This window comes from Dromiciops gliroides, chromosome 4, assembly GCF_019393635.1.
Source record: "Dromiciops gliroides isolate mDroGli1 chromosome 4, mDroGli1.pri, whole genome shotgun sequence".
In the NCBI taxonomy this organism is placed as follows: domain Eukaryota; kingdom Metazoa; phylum Chordata; class Mammalia; order Microbiotheria; family Microbiotheriidae; genus Dromiciops; species Dromiciops gliroides.
This window is the reverse complement of record NC_057864.1, coordinates 52,655,974-52,676,233: the sequence shown is the minus strand read 5'-3', so window position 1 is coordinate 52,676,233 and position 20,260 is coordinate 52,655,974. Positions and strand designations below refer to the sequence as shown.

The following is a 20,260-nucleotide window of genomic DNA, read 5'->3' as shown; positions in this document are numbered from 1 at the left end:
CATTCTATTTGCAGGAGACAACACATATGAGAGGTTTCATCTGCAAGTCAGATAGAAAGGCCTCGTGATCCTTAATATCAAAAGGCAAAGCAGATGGCAAAAGACTGTCCATGCCAGTGTTATTCCCTATGTCCAAGAAAAGATAGCTAGCTACACTTGTTTAGGGCTCTTCTGAAATTTCAAGAAGGAACTAAATTTAAAACTTTGCTTTTCGGGGCAGCTAGGTGGCACAGTGGATAGAGCACCAGCCCTGGAGTCAGGAGGACCTGAGTTCAAATCCGACCTCAGACACTTAACACTTACTAGCTGTGTGACCCTGGGCAAGTCACTTAACCCCAATTGCCTCACTAAAAAAAAACAAAAAAAACCACTTTGCTTTTCACAAAAGTAATTTTGTTATGTCTCAACAAATCAATAATATAATAATAATATAATCACATAGCTGCTTTCATATTTAGTGGGTGGATTTTGTCAATTCAGTCATCAGACCAAAAGTCAAAGTTTTGATGCTAACATTTCACAAATAAAGCCAAGTCTAAAAAAAACACACATACAAACACTGAAATATCTGGACAATACAGGAGTTTTAATACCAAACTGTATATACATATACATACATATATGTGCCTAACGCATACATACATGCTTTATATGGTTAAGATACTTTGGTTCCCATTTAATTTATTCTGCTTAGATAAATTTGGCACATTTTATATCCAAGACGAAGAAAGAGAATATGACAAGGCCGAACACATCTTCATATATTTTCTTGTGCCAAATGAAAAGACAACCAAAAATTGTGGTTGCCTGCACATTTGAAAATTTGTAATAAATAGTAATGAACAAAGGCATCAGATATAAGGAAGTTTCTTTTCAAGATAGTCGTCAGAATCAGTTTGAAAAAAGTTTACGTTTTTCTTGCTTGTGATCCAAGAAGGGGCAGTGTTTTCATTTCATCCACTCTATTCTTATGTATCTGAAAAGCTGGGGTCATCCACCGACCACAGGAACACTGCTCACCATACCAGTTGAAGGAACCCAACTTAGCGCTGCACTTTGGGCAAAGGAGCTAAAAATAAAATACAGAAGGTTCACCTTTATAGACCAAACCCACCGACAAAGCTGAATTTACAACTACAGGCAATAATCGAATACCCAGAAACAAAAGTCACAATGAAAGAAAACGCAGGGAAACAAACATAGGAAACCAGAATTCAGGTAGACTGCCAATGATATTGTATAAATCACTTATCTTTGCCTCAGTTAACTCTATCTACAAATCGACTTAACTCTGTGAGACATTTGTAAAGCACTTTGAGATTAAAGACATCAGCAAGAAAGAATAACACTTGAAAATGATGCAGCACTTTTAGAAAAGCATAATTTAGGGGCAGCTAGATGGTGCCGTGGATAGAGCACTGGCCCTGGAGTCAGGAGTACCTGAGTTCAAATCTGGCCTCAGACACTTAACACTTACTACCTGTGTGACCCTGGGCAAGTCACTTAACCCCAATCGCCTCACTAAAAAAAAAAAAAAGAAGAAAAGCATAATTTAAAGAATATATGTATTTATTACAAATATTTAATTCTTACCTATAGATTTCTCTCTGATAGAAAACAAGTATGATATCTATTCTGCAAATTTGTTCTTACTTTTCTTTAATCTAGAATCTCAAAAAAATTGTGGGGCAGCTAGGTGGCGCAGTGGATAGAGCACCAGCCCTGGATACAGAAGGACCTGAATTCAAACCTGACCTCAGACACTTTACACTTACTAGCTGTGTGACCCTAGGCAAGTCACTTAACCCCAATTGCCTCACCAAAAAAAAAAAAAAGTCATTCCTTTTTTTAAAAAACATATTTAAATAATAGCATGACTTCAGAGTAAATTCAGTTAAAGAAATCTAGTTGCCAAAATAAATATGATATTCAGAAAAAGAACTAAAGAACTAAGAAGATTTCACAGCAAACCTGCTATGGCCAGGCCAGTAGTCAAAAAAGGTGTCAAGGGCCAAAAAATTAAGGAAAACTTTAACTGGCTTCTAAATTCCAAGTAAAAAGATCTCCCAAGTACTCAAAACTCATTTCCTTTAAGAAGCTGTCCCTCACTAATGGTACCTGTTCAGGGAACTCAAATTTTACTGAATATGTTCGAATTTAAAAGCAATAGAAAATAGTATAGTAGTTTTTGCTACAAATATCAAATTTTTCCCTTTTTTTCAGAGACCAGCCTTTCAGAAAGCCAGCCTTGAAGCCAGAAGACTTGGGTGCGAGTACCGCCTCTGACACTCCTGGCTACATGAACCTGGGCAAGTCCCTTAACTTCTCATGGTTCTAGTAAGCTAGGACTTGAAGAGAAGACAGCAATCTGTATTGGCAAAACTCCCCTTCAAATTCCCTATACCAATGAAATCCCAAGTTTAGATCCTAGCCCTATCCTTTCATAGGCAAAGCAATTCGTCCCCTGGAAGCCAGCCTCTTGGGAATTATCCTCTCTATACTTAGGTAGGCTGGCCCTTGGAGAGCAGCCATGAAGCCCCTGCACATAGTGGTAGGACCTGTCAGAACTTGTATGTCACTAGCCTACCCTTCAAAAAATAACAAGGTGAGATTCGTGCCATGATAAAAGCAAATGGATTACAAATCAACAACTGATCCCAAGAAGTAGGAGTGAAAGTTCTCATCAAAAAGGCATCAGGTGATCAAAGAATATGAACAGGCAGTTTTCAGACAAAGAAATCAAAGCTATCTATAATCATATGAAAAAATGTTCTAGATCACTATTGATCAGAGAAATGCAAATTAAAACAACTGCAATACCACGTCACGTCTATCAGAGTGGCTAATATAATAAACAAGGAAAAGGTTGGATGTTGGAGGAGATATGGAAAAACTGGGATGCTAATCCACTGTTGGTGGAGTTTCGAACTGATCCAACTATTCTGAAGAACAATTTGGAACTATGCCCAAAGGGCTAGAAAACTGTGCATATCCTTTGGTCCAGCAATATCACTGCTAGGTTTATATTCCAAAGACATATCAAAAAAAGAGAAAATGACCTATTTGTACAAGAATATTTGTAGCAGCTCCTTCTGTGGTAGCTAAGAATTGGAAATCAAAGGAATTCGACATCAATTGGGGAATGGCTAAACAAGTTGTGGTATATGATTGTGATGGAATACTATTGTGTTATAAGAAATGAAAAGCAGGATGGTTTCAGAAAGGCCTGTAAAGACTTATGTGAACTGATGTACAATGAAGTGAGCAGACCAAGAGAACATTGTGCACAGTGATAGCAATATTGTTTGATGAAGAACTGTGAATGACTTAACTACCAAGACAATCCCAAAGGACTAATGATGAAGCATACAATCTACCTCCAAAGACAGAACTGATATTGACTGAACACAGGCTAAAGCATGCTATTTTTAACTTTCATTCTTTCATTTTTTTCTTTTATTTTAGTTTTCTTATACAATATTACTAATATTATAATGTTTTACATAATAGTACATGAATAACCTATATCTGATTGCTTACCACCTCAGGGAGGGGCTAGGAAGGGAGGCAAAGAGGGATAGAATTTAGAATTCAAAACTTTAAATAAAAATGCTCACCAAGGAAGAAAGAAAGAACAAAAGAAAGAAAGAAAGAAGGAAGGAAGAAAAAAAGAAAGAAATGTGGGTGTAGCTACGTTTTTTAAAAGGTATTTTATGGGGCTGAGATCATTTTCCAGCCAAAGACGCTTAGAAGGTTGGCAGGAGGGGGCTTTTGTGCCAGGGTAGAAGTGGAGGTCATGCTGACACAGATCCAGTCCCAGGCAGGCTGAGCCAGAGAAAGAGAACCACTGTCCCCCCACCCCCTCACACTCCCCTCCTCTGAATCAGCTGCAGCATTAGTGTCATCTGGAACTAAGCTCGCGGTCTGGCGAGAGGGCTGAGCAGCTGGCTCGGGGGAGATTACAGGGGTCTTTGCTGGTGCTGAGGCAGAACTTGGGTGCTTCACCCCTGCTGGGAACCAGGCTTGAGGGGTGGTGGCGCAGGTGGGGGAGGGGTGCAGGCTCATCGGAGCTAACAAGCACAGCACACAAAGTTTTGCTGCCTGGTTAATGAGCAAGTCGGCCTGGGATTGTCTATGGACCAGAGAACAGGCCAGGCAAGTGAAGAAACTGCCCCTCTTTAAATCGCACCACTTTAGGGGGCAGCTAGGTGGTACAGTGGATAAAGCACTGGCCTCGGATTCAGGAGGACCTGAGTTCAAATCCAGACACTTGACACTAGCTGTGTGACGCTGGGCAAGTTACTTAACCCTCATTGCCCTGCAAAAAACAAAAAACAAAAAACAAAACAAAACAAAAAAAATTGTACCACTTTAGACCCCCTGAAGCTTGGGACAGTACATCCTGAAAGCAGCAAAGTAAAAGAGGAGCAAGATGAGCAGACATAGAAAGATGTGAACCATAGAAAGTTTATTTAGTGACAAAGAAGATCAAGGTGCACCCTCAGAAGATGATAGCAACATCAGGGATCCTACATCCAAAGCTTGCAAAAAAAAATATGAATTGGTCTCAGGCCATAGAAGCACTCAAAAAACACTTTGAAGATAAAATAAGAGAGGTAGAAGAAAAAATGGAATGAGAAATTTGAGTGATGAAGGAGGGTGATAAAAAAAAAAAAGGTATTGTATGACCAAAGGAGGTGGACCAGTCATGTCACAAAAGCAAAGGAAAAAAGGCATCCTGTCCCATTGCTGCTTTGACATCAAGAAAGCCCCCAGCATGCTGGGTGGAGGCCCATGGAGGATGTATAGAAGGGTATAGAGAAGAGCTTTACATGATGATAATAGATGAGATTGGAGGACTGAAGCATGTGAGTGTAAAAGACAATGGGACGTGTCTGTTTCAATTGCTTTTCTACTTTGTGACCTGTGGATGGAATGAAACAGAATGAATGGAAAAGAATTTAGTAAGTGCTTACTTATTATGTGTGGAGCTCCTGGATAAGTGCTGGGGATACAAATAGAAATTCAAGACTGTCTGTTCTCAAGGAGTCCCCATTCTAATTAGGGGACGAACATAGAGAAGCTGGAAAGGTCAGGTAGTACTTAGAGTGGCTTGGGAAGCCCCCAATCAATGGCTCTAGGTTACCTCAGGCAGGGTTGGTTATGGAGGAGTCAACAGTAAGCCAAGAGGGGGTATCCAGTACCTGGTGGGAAATGAGCAGTTGGGACTGGGGTGAAGGAAGGAAAAGGCAGATGGTAATCTGAGGCATTGGAAAAGAATAACATTTTAAAATTTGTTATAGAAGAAAAGATAATTTATATTAAGAAACTCTAAGTGGAATAAACCAAATTAAATTCAGAGAGATTATACCTCCAAATTAGTTTCATTGAGAGGTATTAACTAAAATGACCATTTTTATTATTAAAAACCGCTAACATTCAGAAACTATGATATTCAGTCAAAATAGTATGATTTCATTTTTCTCTTCTATTAAGCACCAATTATTGAGATTAAGATTTTCCCTTTTCTATTTCCTCAGAAATCAGCCCCTGATAGGCTATTCAGTTATTCAGCCAGCAGCTGAAGGACATTGTTGATACATGAGGTTGCCCAAATCTTCAAGGTACATGCTTTTCCATTTCAGGTAGGACTCAACTCAAATAGGAGATATTATAAACAGAATGGAGTCTAAGTGAGATCTTGCTACCAGGAAACAAGCCCCTGTCTTGGAACCTTCCTTTAGAATTTAATGTGCCTGGGGCGGCTAGATGGCGAAGTGGATAGAGCACTGGCCCTGGAGTCAGGAGGACCTGAGTTCAAATCCAGCCTCAGATACTTAACACTTACTAGCTGTGTGACCCTGGGCAAGTCACTTAACCCCAATTGCCTCACCCAAAAAAAAAAGCCACACTCTACACTATTCTGATACCTACTGAACACTATATATATGTCACTACTTCAACAAATATCTGTCTATAGCACTGTGGAAGAGCCAGAAAAAAATATTCCCTGTATTCCCAAAGAGTTTTTTTTTGTTTTTTGTGGGGCAATGGGGGTTAAGTGACTTGTCCAGGGTCACACAGCTAGTAAGTGTCAAGTGTCTGAGGCCGGATTTGAACTCAGGTACTCCTGACTCCAGGGCCGGTGCTTTATCCACTGCTCCACCTAGCTGCCCCTCCCAAAGAGTTTTTAACCTACCTAGAGAGTCAAGACATCAACAATGAAATATAAATACACACACACACACACACACACACACACAAACACAGAGTGAACAGTAGGTGCTATCAGATTTTGGAGGGACAAGAGATTACTAGAGGTTGAAGAAGTTGTTGGGTTTGTCATTGTTTTCTAGTAATAGTTGAGTGTGTTGTAATTTCTATCTCTTACTAGACTGAATTCTTTCAGGGTGAAGATTTTATCATCTGTTTCCTCACAAGGGCTTAATACAGAAGCTATGTACAAAAAGGTGATCAATACCCCTTCACTTTCTCCGCTTGACTGTAGGGCACTCCAGACTTTCTCTTCTACACACCCCACCCCCCCTCCCCCCAAGTAGGTGGTCCCTCAAACCTACCTGGCCTTTCAACTTCTTTAAGATATTGTCTTCTTCCATTGGAAAATAACTCCTGGGGCAGCTAGGTGGTGCAGTGGATAAAGCACTGGCCCTGGAGTCAGGAGGACCTGAGTTCAAATCTGGCCTCAGACACTTGACACTTACTAGCTGTGTGACCCTGGGCAGGTCACTTGGCCCCAATCGCCTCACCAAAAAAAAAAGAAAGAAAGAAAGAAAGAAAGGAAAATAACTCCTTGAGGGCAGGGATTGCCTTTCTACTTGTATTTTTATTCCTAGAGATTAGCCAAATCCCTGACACATACGTAGCCTTAATACATGCGTGTTGACTCAATGAATAAAATTACAATAAAAATGAAGTTGTCAATATTAACTTATTGGTATCTCAGAAAATTCTGTGCAAATTGCATCCTGAAAAGCTAGGCCAATAAAGATGAAAAAATATAGAAGAAAAGAGAAATAGCAATTTCATTTCATTAATTTGGAAGATAGGGAATGAATTTACCACAATTATCAAATACTGGATCCAAAGGAGGGAAAATGATCATTTTATTAATTTAATTATGCCAATCTAGTGTCCTTCACTAGGAAAAAAAAAAACCAATTACAGATTTCGTATTCAGTTGTACTTAACCTATGAATCATATAAAAACTTTTGTTCCAGAACAAAAGAGGCAGGCAGGACTTCATTACTATGCAATAGCTGTACAACAGTTTGTTAATAAACTATTAATGGATTCATATGTGCAACTTATGCAGGAGGGACATAATGGCAGGTACTGCTGGCAAACTGGACAGGACAGGACAGGACAGGACATGCATTAAAGAAACAGTAACATCATAAGAATATTGTGAAAAACAAAAATGCAAGAAAGAAAAACAAATTATAGTTGGTGTAATGAAATTGCATTAATAAAGCTGAATGTTCTACTCACTTGTCCATCCATCACACCCAACAATGCAGATTCCATCCACTGAACAGGTTCAATGAAATAAGAAGTACATTTAGCTTCATTTCCTGTGTTAATTATTAAAGGTGTCATTTTCTTATGAGCAAAGGCTGCTGGTCCACTTCCTTCACTATGATCCAAAATACTGGAACTTCGAAATAAGGAACGCCTGCAATTCCCAAACCACCCAGAACATTAGTAACCATAAAAATAGATTTCTAAAAATACATAAGCCATCTAATCGTGGAATACTTTTTTGTTTATTCAACAAATATTTCTGGAGAACCTCATTGTCTGCACTGTACTTGATACTGCAGGGAACACAATGACAACTAAGAATAAATAACTGTCCTTGTGGAGCTTATAGTTAGGAAAGAAGATATAACTGCAAAATAGGTAGAATATGCAAGTGTAGTGAGAAAGGTACCAGTAAAACAACCTGGAAATTCAGAAGAGGAAAAGATTTCTTCAGGTTGATAAGATCAGGAACGGCAGCAGATCAGGGAAGAGGCGGCATCTGAGCTGGGCCTGGATGGAAGAGAGGATTGTGATTTGATCCTCCGGTACATGACTAGTGATTATTTATACTTGTAACAATACATATTAATAATTGTTTCTGTCATCATCCAGGCCCACCTCAAGTGCTGTCTCTTCCCGGATCTGCTGCCGTTCCTGATCTTATCAACCTGAAGAAATCTTTTCTTCCTCTGAATTTCGATGTCATTTTGTTGGAAGCTTTCTTAACACTTTGACATCCTATATAATTTTACAGTTATATATTAATACTTGTCAATGTCCTTGTTTTTGTTTTTCGTTTTGGGGCTTTTTTGTTTTTGTTTTTGCTTTTGCAGGGCAAGGAGGGCTAAGTGACTTGCCCAGGGTCACACAGCTAGTAAGTGTCAAGTATCTGAGGCTGGATTTGAACTCAGGTCCTCCTGAATACAGGGCTGGTGCTTTATCCACTGTGCCGCCTAGCTGCCCCAATGTCCTTGTTGTTGTTGGTGATGATGATGCTGCTGCTGTTAAAGTGTTTGGTGGTGATGGTGGTCCTTCATTCTCAAAGAGGACCATGACATTGGGAGGTGATATCATGACTTACAGTGAAGTGGATTTAAATGAGGGAAGGCTGTGCAAAGTCATCAGCCTCACTCTCTCTTCCAGAACCATCTGGGTCCAATGGCAAGATAAATATCAGGAAGACTAGAGATGGTCCTGCATGTTCGAGGCAACTGGGGTTAAGTGACTTACCCAGGGTCACACAGCTAATAAGTGTCAAGTGTCTGAGGCCAGGTCCTCCTGACTCCAGGGTCGATAAGTATCAAGTGTCTGAGGCCAGATTTGCCTCAGGTCCTCCTGACTGCAGCGCTGGTGCCCTATTCATGGGCCACCTAGCTGTCCCTGATAAAATGCCTGAAGGTTTGAAAAGCCCTTTCCATATGTTATCTCATTTGATTCTTACAGTAAACCTCTTAGGTAGGTTTTCATATTATTCCAATTTTACAGAGGACAGAGGACAGAGGCCAACAGTAGTTAAGTGATTTGTCCTTGGTTATACAGCTTAGAAGTGTCTTAGGCCAGATTTGAATTCAGGCTTCCTGCTTCCAAGTGTAGCACTCTATCTACCACACCTGTCTGCCTAGGTGAGAAGGACATTCTAGGTCATGTAGAGAAAAACGTGAGAAAAGATATGAAGGAAGGGCAGCTAGGTAGCACAGTGGATAGGGCACCAGCCCTGGAGTCAGGAGGACCTAAGGCAAATCTGGCCTCAGACACTTAACACTTACTAGCTGTGTGACCCTGGGCAAGTCATTTAACCCGATTGCCTTACTCACCCCCCAAAAAAGATATGGAGGAGGGAAAGCATAAGGTGTCTCTGGGGAGTGGTCCAGTCTGAGTGGAACCTCAGGTAACTGGTAACTATTGTAGTAAGAGAGAATCCCAGCAAGGTAGGACCTTGAATATCAAGCAAAGGAGCATGGGCTCCTGTGGAGGTCTGCATCACTCCACACCACTGTGAGATAAGCAACTCCTACAATTTTAATTTAATCTAAATCTGAGGTCTGAATTACCAATCACCTTTTATTCAGTATCACTACCATTTTCCCAAATTCAACAAACAAATAAGACATTGGAACTTCAAACAAGTTTCTTTCTCTAACCAATATAAACCTCGACAGCTTGCAAAATACTCACCTGCACCTCCTACACTTGTAGAGTATCTCATTTTTCAATTCTTGGGAAATAAGAGTTGGGTCAACAGCAAAGACTTCCTGTGGCAAATTCTGTAATTCTATAAGAAACAGTTAAGACACAGCCAATTGTGAATACACAAACTCTTTGTCTACCCAGATAATACTTTGTTAATTTGAGGAGAAGAAATGACAGCCTTAGAAATTAAACATATTCCTCTTGGGCTTAGAATCCAGACTCACCAGGATACTTCTCAGTAACTTTTTGTAATCGATACTGCTTATAAATTGCACTAGAGGTGTCCACTTCACAACCCATTGCCTGGTAAAGCTTCAGCTGCCACTCAAAGCCCTCGTTCATTCTGTAATTACAAAAACCAGAGTTCGCCTTTTCTTTCAAGGAGGAAACACATCCTTTCTCATAAGGAACAGAACAAAACAAAACCAAAAAAGAACACACTTAGCCTCTGGCTTGATGGTCTGGAGGTTTGCATAGGCGTCTTCAAAAGTGAGCTGCTCAGTCTTCATTATGTAAGCAGTCATGACAGCAACACTTCGACTGATGCCTGCATGGCTGAAAAGAGTCTTTTACAGTCAAGCCGTCAATGACAGAAGGAAATGACATTTCTATTGTTAATTGCCAGTAAAATTTTGCTCCATTTTTATTTGGCTCTGCTATTCAAGCAAACGTTTTGCCTTTTATATCCCACTAACACACACACACACACACACACACACACACACACACGCACAAATGTGGAATTTAAAAGCCCATGCCTCTCCAACTCCATACAACAACAAAAGAAAACTACCAGTGTTAAGGACTGTTAAGGGGTCTCCTGAACTTGTTTTTTTGAGCTGCCTTATTTTCCAGAAACACTGGACCTAGAGCATGCAGGAAGCCCTGAAATGTGTCAAGAATGAAACCCTCTGCACCCATCCCCTATTACCCTCCCTGCCCCCTCCCCCACATCTCCAACTGACATAGTTTGTTGTTTATAACCCAAGCTAGATTCCTTGCGTGTCCTTGGGAGACAAGATAGACACTAGCCAGTCTGTGCCAGGCTGGGAAAATGCTGGTGCAGTTGGGGTCCTTGCAGATAAGCAGACCCTCCTATTTTCATAGTCTACAGTTTCCCAAGGGAAATGTGACTTTTGCCATTGCCTTGTTCCTTCCCTTCGAGAGGGGTCTTGTCCTTTTCACACCTTTACTGAACCTTTCCCCTTGCATGCCATGCCCCTGTAGGTAGAAATATGCGTTTTCTCCTCCTTTTGCTTCATTTTCATAAATATGCAAACTTCTATAAGGACCGTGATCTCTTTGGGCTCCACAAGCATGTCCATTTCTCTTGCAATAAACCTAATTTTCACATACATCTCATGATGTTGTGATTGCCTCTCGACACCAGCCTTACATAAATTAGTCTCATCGTAAGGTACAGATTTCTATCCTGTCCTCTCAATCATTTGAGATGTTGGAATGTGTAAATTCTCTGTACTCCACAGGGCTTCTGTGTGAACTGAATGAGATAATGTAGGGAAGGCACTTTGCAAATATGGGTTATTATAATGTCAAATGTGCAAGTCCAATTTCTAGTAAAACTAAATCTGATTCTTCTTTCAGGCAGTGTGTTGCAATGGAAAGCTCATTGGCTCTGCCGTTGGACAGTCTTGAGTTCAAATACTACCTTGACAATTTGGGGGAGCATTGATTATCCTGGACAAGTTACTGAACCTCTCTGGGCCTCGGTTACTCAATCTGTAAAAAGAGAGACCTGGAGATGGCCCTGAGGTACCTTGCCTTCTTGGTCTCCAATCCTATAGCAATACTAATTTAGAATATAGCCCAAGGTCTATATTTACTTGTGGGAGATAATGGGGCATAATGGAAAGTTGAATAGACCTATCACATTTCATCTTGGTTCAGTCATCTATAAAATTGGGGGGTGGAGGGGTGGGAGGGCAGAGCAACAATACTCATACAACCAACTTCATAGAGAGTAATTGTGAGGAAAGTGCTTTCTAAGCTGTAAAATATTATATAAATTTAGGTGTGTATATAAAAATAACACGAATTAATGAGAAAGCATTTATTAAGGGCTTACCATGTGCCAATGACAGTGATGAGAACTGAAGATACCTGTTGGAAATGGGAAAAGTACTATCTTTTCTATTTAAATGACAACTGGGCCTATCACAGCTGTGTAGGTGAGTATTAAAATCTACACAAATAAGTCACCTTAAAGTTTAAACTTAAAGCAACATTCGATCATAATAGCTAAGGATAGCTAGCACTTGCATACCATTGAAAGGTTTACAAATCACTTTACATGTTATCTCATTTGATTTTCACAACCACCTGGTGAAGTACTGCTATTATCCTCATTTTATAAATGAGAAAACTGAGGCTGAGGGAAGGTAAGTGGTTTCCCCAGGGCCACAAAGAGTCAGGATTTGAACTCCAGTCTTCTTGACTCTATTTCCTGACTGTGACACCTAGCTGCACCAATAATGTTCCAGGTATAATGCCAGGCACTTAGTCCAGTTCCCGGCACACAGCAGGCCCCTGACTATTGACTGACTAGTCTCCAAAGAAACAAAAACAAAGATGAAAGAGTCTCTGCCCTCGAGGTGCTAAATATATTCAAAGAAGATAACACATACACATGCAAGTATATACCCCCGATTCTATCCACCCTTACACCTGAAAGGGAGACATTGACAAAGGAAATGGAATTAGTAAAGCCTTTTTGTACAATATGGTGCTTGAACTGAGCTTGGAAGGAGACTAGAAATTCCAGCAGGTAGGGCTAAGTAAGGAGGGAATGCATTCCATGCATGAGAGGGAGGTAGGCCAAAGCAAGATCAGATGTCAGGAGTGAGGAACAAGAGGGGCAGTTGGCTGTACTGTATAGTACAGGAAGAGGAAGAACATGTAATAAGGCTAGGAAAGGAGGTCAGAACCAGGTTTTGAAAGACTAAAGCCAAATGGAAGAATTCATGTTTGATACAAGAAGCAATAGGGAGCCACTGAAGTTTACAGATTGGGGGGGTAATGTGGTCAGAGGTGAGCTCTAGGAAAATCACTTCTGCAACACTGGGGAGGAGGAACTGAAATGGAATGAGAAGTGAGGCTGGACAGTTAATTAAGAAGTGACTGAAGCCGACCAAGTAGAAGGTGATGTGGGCCAGGTGGCTACTTGAAGAGGCAGAGAAGGTGACAAGCGATAACAGGTTGTAGAGGCAGAGTGTCCAGGACTCAGTAGAAGGCTTCGTTGGGGTTAAGGGAAGGCAGGAGCTGAGGGTAGCACAGGATTCAAAGCTAGTGAGTGGCAGGATGGAGCAGCTCTTTAGAGGCAAAGGAAATTGGGAAGAGGGGCGTATTTAGGAGAAGGATAACGAGCTCTATCCTGGTCATATTGAGATTGGGGCTGGGTATGTAGCGGAATTAGCTGTTGATGACATGGGACTGAAGCTCAGGAACAAGGGCAGAGCTGGATGTGTAGGTCTGGAAGCTACCTGAGTAGAGATGATAACTGAGCCCAGAGGAGCTGGTGATATAACTAGATAGAGTGCAGAGGAAAGAGACCTGAGGCAGGATAGAGATGATGATAATGCAAAGGAAACTGAGATGGAGCAAAGACATGTCAGGAGAACCAAGGTGGAGCAGTATGGGATAGAGAGCATCGTGTTACACTGATCTTAAGATTTCTCCTAAAATTGAAAAGTATCTTAGGTAACATGCAGTTCAACCCCCCTATTTTTACAGATGCAGAAATTGATACCCCAAAAGTTAAAGGATTTAGCCCAGGTCAGATGGGCAACAACTACAATAGACTTCAATTTAGTCTCCTCTCTTTAACAGTGGGGAGGGTCTCCACTTAGCTGCTAAAGTGATATCCCTAAAGCATAGTCTTGACCCTTACTCAGTAAACTCCCAGTGGCTCCTAAGTGCCTCTGGGATGAAATCTAAAACCCTCTGTTTGGCTGGAGAAACTCTTCATAATCTGGCCCTTTTCTACATTTCCAGAATTATAGAACAAAGAACTCAGAGTTGGAAGTGATCCTGAACTCTTGTTTTACAAATCTGAGGCTCAGGGTGTTTAATGCCTTCTGCTGAGTTCACATACACACTCCCTGAATAACCTATTGCCAATGTCACACAGTTATGACCAAGGACAATTACTGTATTTGCTTTGCTAAAGAAGGCAGCTAGAAAGCACAAACATTGTGGATGTGCCTCTGGTTACCTAAAACCAAATGCCCTCCTAGACATATGGGTTATTATTAAGTTCTGGCTGTGCCTTTTTATAGGATGCCCCAATTTGAGGAACTTTCTAATGACAACACCTATACAAAATAGTTGGCTGATGTTGAGAGCAAGAATGGGGTTGGAATTTTCCTGAGTTCGAGTATTCCCTTCCCAGCCATGTGTCATAGATACTTTGTTACAAATATATGCTTTAAGAGGTGGTTATGTTTCCGGGTTAGTCTACAAAAGTCCAATCTGCCCACAATGTTGCTGAATTATAGTATGAAGGGGGGGGGTGAGGGAGGGAGGGAAGGGGAAGAGGTGGGGGAGGGAAGGGGGGAAGAGAGTCGGGGGAGGGAGGGAGGGAGGGAGTTAGTTGAAACCGAGACTGGGAAATATGGCTCAGGAAACTTGGCCAAGGTATTGTGACTGGTCAGAGGCTGGTTAGCATCTTTAGCCTGGATGTTGCTGTGTCCGACTCTCCGTGACCCATTGGGGGTTTTCTTGGCAGAGATGCTGGAGTGGTTTGCCATTTCCTTCTCCAGCTCATTTTACAGATGAGGAAACTGAGGCACACGGGGTGACGTGACCTGTCCAGGATCTCCTGACTCCAGGTCCAGCAGGCTATCCACTGCCTAGATGCTAGGCAAGCTCAGGACTGGGAGGGGGGCGGGGTGACGGGAAGTAACCACGTGTTCACTTCTATTTAAAACAATCCAATGATCCTCCGGGAGCAGGGAAGGCGCCTAGCGCTTCCCCGGCTCTTGCCCTGCCCTAGTTCCACCCGCACATCGGCTTCCCTTCCCAAGAGCCCTCGCTCCAGGGGACGGGGCGATCACGACACCGTCCCCGCCCCCGCACGCTTACCAGTGCACGAGCACGGCGGCGCCATCGGCGTGCGCCCGGCCGATGAAGGCGACGCAGCGGTCCAAATGGCTAAGCAGGTCCGTCTCGGGCTCGTCCCGCGCGGAGATGAAGAGGGTCTGTAGGCCCTCGGCGTTGCCGCCCGGCTCCTCCGTATCCACCGTTAGCACAGCCGTCACACCTGCCTCCCTCAGCCGGCTCCGCTCGCCGGCCGCGGCCCCACCGAGATAAAGGCCCGGCCGCACCTCCTGCAGCTCAGGCGCCGCCATGACACGGGACGTCACCGTCTCTCGGGGTTTCCAACATGGCGGCGCCCAGTGGCCTAACTCGACGAGCGCCTTACTATCGAGACGCGCCGCGGGAAGCTTAGCTAGAGCGGCGCTTCCGGCCGGAAGGAGGGATCCGCTGTAGGGTGGGAGGAATCCGCTGGTGGTTCTCTTTGCGGAGCGCTTCACCCTGATTCGTTTCCTTTCTGTTCAACCTACATTTATGGAATGTATTAATATACAAACGAAACCCAAGGAATTCTAAGTCAAGGCCTTGAATTCAGCAGCAGGCCCTCTCATCCTTACCCAGCCTCCCTACCCTCACCAGCCTAAGTCTTGTCCTTCCAAAATGGCAAAATTGAAATTTTTTTTTCTTTAATTGATCAATGACTTACTTCCCATGACCATCTCTTTAACCACCTCGGCCAGTTATTCCTCACTGACACTTTTTGGTATCTCCATTAATTTCATTCTTAGGAGTGTGAGACAACTCTTGAGATGACTTGCTCTATAGAATTTTAGGGCGTGGCAGCCTTCACTTTTTCTACCCATGCCCAGGAAACACCCTCTATCTTTACTATCCTTGGATAAATTCTTTGAGAAAGGCTTATAAACTGGATGCCTCCACTTTCGCTTTTTTTTTAACTCTCTGCAATCTGGCTTCTGACATCATTCAAACTCATCAGTGATGTCTTTTAATTGCTGAATCTCTAGCTTTTCATGACATTACTCCCTTCTAGTTCTACCTGTCTGCTCCTCAAACCCATTTGCTGGATCTTCAACCATGTCACTGAGGACTCTTCTGAGTCCCCTTTTCTTTCTTATGCCATCTCCCTTGATGAGTTCATCTATTTCTAAGAGTTCAAAAATGTCTATGCAGATGATTCCCATATATATATAATCCAGCCTTTGTCTCTCCCCTGAGCTCTAATTCTTCAACACCAACTGCCTTTTGGACATTTTAAAGTGCATGTCCCGAAGCATCTCAAAGCTAAGGTGACCAGCAGAACTTACATTTTCTTCCAAATTTTGCCATACTCTACCTCACCTCCCAGCTTTCCTATTGCTAGCCAGGGCACCATTTTCCTCCACCCAAATTTACAAAGTAAGTATTATCCTTGACTCTTATAGCCACTTCACACAGTGATCTGTTGTCAAGCCTTTTTTCATTTAGAACATCACAACATAAATGCCCTTACACTTTTTTAAAGTGTGTAATATATGTATATATGTACATATACATTTTATGTACTCAAATACAACTGAGGGACTATGACTTCTCATACATCTTGGAGCCATTTGTAATTATTGGAATGACAGCCACCTGCTGGAGACTTACTGTAGGACTCTGCCATGAGGAGAAGGTCTCTGAGGGCAAGGCCATGCAGCTTTTTGGCGTCAGGAAGTGACATCTGCTTGTGGGAGGAAGAGGGGGCAAGGTTGGTGCTCTCACTCTCTTTCCTCAGGACTCTGCTTGAGAGTGGAGCTAGGAATGCTCTCTCCCTTTAATAGATAGATGAATCTAGGCCTCTCTTTACCAAATTCTAATTCTCCTTAATAAATGCTTAAAAAGTCTAACTCTTGCTAAAGCTTATAATTCATTGACGATCACTCATTAGATATTTTAGACAGACTAGCTAGAATTTTAGCCCTTTACACATTGCACAGGCTCTCATTATAGTAGCCTTCTAATTGGCCTCAACTCTCCTCACTCCAATTCATTCTCCACTCATCTGCAAAGATAAGTTCCCTAAAACTCAGGTTTGACTGTCTTCTCGCTACTGAATAAACTCCAGTGGCTTATTATGTACAGGATGAAATATAAAATCTGACATTTAAAGCCCTTCATACCCTGGACCCTTCTTCCAGTCTTATGCTTTCATCCCACACATGCTATGACCCAGCTGCACTTGCCTATTTGGTGTTCCTCACATGACACTATCTTCTAACTACATTTGTACTGGTTGTCCTTCATTGTTTCGGACTCCTAGCTTCCCTGACTTCCTTCAAGACTCAGCTCAAATTCTGTAGTCAGCAGGAAGATTTTCCTGATCTCCTTCCCTCCTACCCTTCAACCCAGTTCCTGCACTCTTAGATTACTTTCTATCTACTTTGTATATGTCGTGTATGTATATGTCTACCCCATTGGAATGTGAACCCTTTGAGACCAAGGACAATATTTTTACTTTCTTTGTAATCTCATTATTTTAGCACAGAATCTATTACGTAATAAGTATATTAAATGTTTGTTAACATGATTACCTATCTTTCTAAATTCTTTGAAAAATACACTCTTTCAAAATCTAGGATGTATATTAGACCTTGCTTGACTGACTGATATCATGAAATCTCAGTTACCATGGAGTTTTCTTCCCAAAGTCTGGTCCTCCCCCCACCCCTGCCCCCATTTAAAAAATATTTTAGGGATACAGACCTAATAGTTGTATTGCTGGATCAAAGGGTATACACAATTTTATTGCCCTTTGGCCATAGTTCCAAATTGTTTTCCAGAATGGTTAGATCAGTTCACAACTCCAGCAACAGTACATTAGTGTCTCAATTTTCCCACATCCCCTCTAACATTTATCATTTTCCTTTTCTATCATATTAGCAAGTCTGATAGTGTGAAGTAGTATCTCAGAGCTGTTTTAATTTTTTTTCCTACTGCAGACACATTTACTAAATCTGGAAAAAAGTTTAAAACAAAGCATTTTTTGCAGGGCAATGCCCATATTGCGTATAATTAATTGCTCTAAATCTTATAAGTAATTAAAATTTAATTTCCTGATGCATAGGGCAAACAATCATCTTCATTAGTGACAATGTTCTGGCCAAGATGAAAGGCATTTTTAGATATGACACCATCTTGGAAAGATTGTTTGATAGGTAATGTTCCCAAATTGTGTGTGAAATATCCTATGGAACTCACAATTGACTGAGGAAACACCACTTTAAAAAACTTAGTCAATTCTAATATCCAAAAAGTATTAACATGAACCCTGTGAGCTTATGAACATATAGCTAGAGAATAACATTACCAGTTTTGTTTTTGTTTTAATCAGGACATTTATATTTCCCTTGTGCCAAAACATAGAGATGTTTTCATCTGTGTTTCATCAATAGTGATTTAGAGCATTTTTTATATGAATATAGATAGCTTTGATGTCTTCATCTGAAAACTGCCTTTTCCTTTCCTTGGACCATTTGTCAATTGGGGAATGGCTTGTATTCTTATAAATTTGATTCAGTTCTCTATATATTTGAGAAATGAGGCCTTTTTAGAGACATTTGCTATAAAAATTGTTTCCCAGCTTTCTGCTTTCCTTCTAATCTTGGTTGCATTGGTTTTGTTTGTGCAAAAATCTTTTAAATTTAATATAATCAAAATTATTTTACATTTCATAATGCTCTCTATCTCAGTTTGGAAACATTTCTTGTGTAATGTATACGTGTATTTGTTGCCCACATAGGTTATGTATACCCCCATGGATCTCTTTAGATGTGGCTCACAAGGAGGTATGAATATTCTCCACCTATTCTTCTCCAAGGGAAATTCTGATTGCTGTCAGGAGCTGTATGGGAAGTTGGGGCCCTAAGACTGGCCACTTTGTTCTCAGAGAGGGGGTACCAAGCTAGAATCTACCTGCCTTCTGCTAGACCTATTTTCTTTCTCTTTTTGTAAAAAGGTCATAAGCCAGAAGTATAATATGGGAGAAAGCCACTGCCTCTTCAGCCCAGGAGATTTTATATGGCAGAGTGCTTCAAAAATTAACCTCTAGGGATACCTAGCAGGAGAGCTTGACTGTGTACACAGGCAGTTTCCATAGTGATACTACCATAGCAACTCACTCATGCTATTGGTACCTGAACTTGATGATGACCTCCTCCTGATAATTATAAAGAGTTTGAAATATATTTTCTCCTAAGGAGACAAATAGAGAAAAATCAAGCAAGGAGGAAATCTGTAGGAGTCTCCTAAGGTAAAGGAGGATAATGAGGTAGACATGGAAGGGTCCTTACAGATGGAAATATGTCCCATTTGAAAATTTTCCATTTCCAAATAGTTCCCTGGGAGGGCTTTTTCATTAACTGGGATTGAACAGAACCAGTAATTTTACATTTGATGTCTAACTGAACCACACGAAGTTTTTGCCTTCATAGTCATTTATTGGTCCATGGGACTACAAGTAAAATTTGGTCTATCATTCACCATTCTTATGCTTTATACTGATTGAGGCATAAAGATATTTAATAATAGGTCAAATGGTATATTAATTTATATCCACAGTAAATTTGAAAGTAAATTTCTGTGTCTGTGAAACAGTGACTCAGCCATATTTTAAATGTCCTCAAAGTTCTGTGACTGTTTTTCACAGTAGGAGGCCAATAATTAGTGCCAGTCTCAAACATTTGATCTTCAATCCCCAAAATGGATGTGACATTTGATCTAAATGGTTTTGATAGCAGGTCTGACATCTTTGGGAAGAACTACATACCACAGTATAATAGTTAACACATCCAAACTGAAAAATATTTCTGATCTCTGATACAAAAAAAAATGTTTCTAGAAGACTTTTTCTTTAATTTTTTCACATAACTATTTGTTAAAATTAATCTGTCCTTCCACTACCTCCCTACATTGAGTAAAACAAACAAAAACTAGTCCCTCGATACATTTCTACATAGTTCAGCAAAACAAATCCCCACATTTAGCTATGTCTAAAAATGTTTCTATGTTTTAATCACCTGTCAGTAGGTGAGTAGCCTGTTTAATCTTCATTATTTTGGACCCAAGGTTTAGCACTGCATTGATAAGAGTTCTAAAGGCCTTCATTATCATTGTATAAATTGTTCCGCTTACTTCACTGTCCATTGATTCGTAGAGGTCATCCTAGTTTCCTCGGAAAGTGCCTGTTTTGTCATTTCTTATGGCATAATATTTGATTACATCCACGTACTGCAATTTTTTAACCATTCCTCAATAATAGGAAACCCCTTCTGTAACCAATTTGTGAAAATAACTGCTATAAATAAATATATGCATTCATAAAAACATACATACATTTTTTTAAACAACAGATCCTTTTAATTTCTTTGGAGTGTAGCTGTGCCAAAGTATGTGCACAGTTTGGTAATTTTCTGAACAGCATACAAAATTGCTTTC

At 40.9% G+C, this 20,260-nt stretch overlaps 1 protein-coding gene across 1 annotated transcript; it reads right to left on the bottom strand.

The window, feature by feature from the left end:
* Positions 1-447: 447 nt before the first annotated feature.
* On the bottom strand, positions 448-15,256 carry DUSP12 (dual specificity phosphatase 12). The gene is made up of 6 exons (XM_044004475.1): positions 14,834-15,256; positions 10,175-10,288; positions 9,958-10,076; positions 9,719-9,815; positions 7,511-7,694; positions 448-1,069 (listed from the first exon to the last, which is right to left on the bottom strand). The coding sequence occupies exons 1-6, from the start codon at positions 15,097-15,099 to the stop codon at positions 908-910; spliced, it is 942 nt and encodes a 313-aa protein (XP_043860410.1). The 5' UTR covers positions 15,100-15,256; the 3' UTR covers positions 448-907.
* Positions 15,257-20,260: the final 5,004 nt, after the last annotated feature.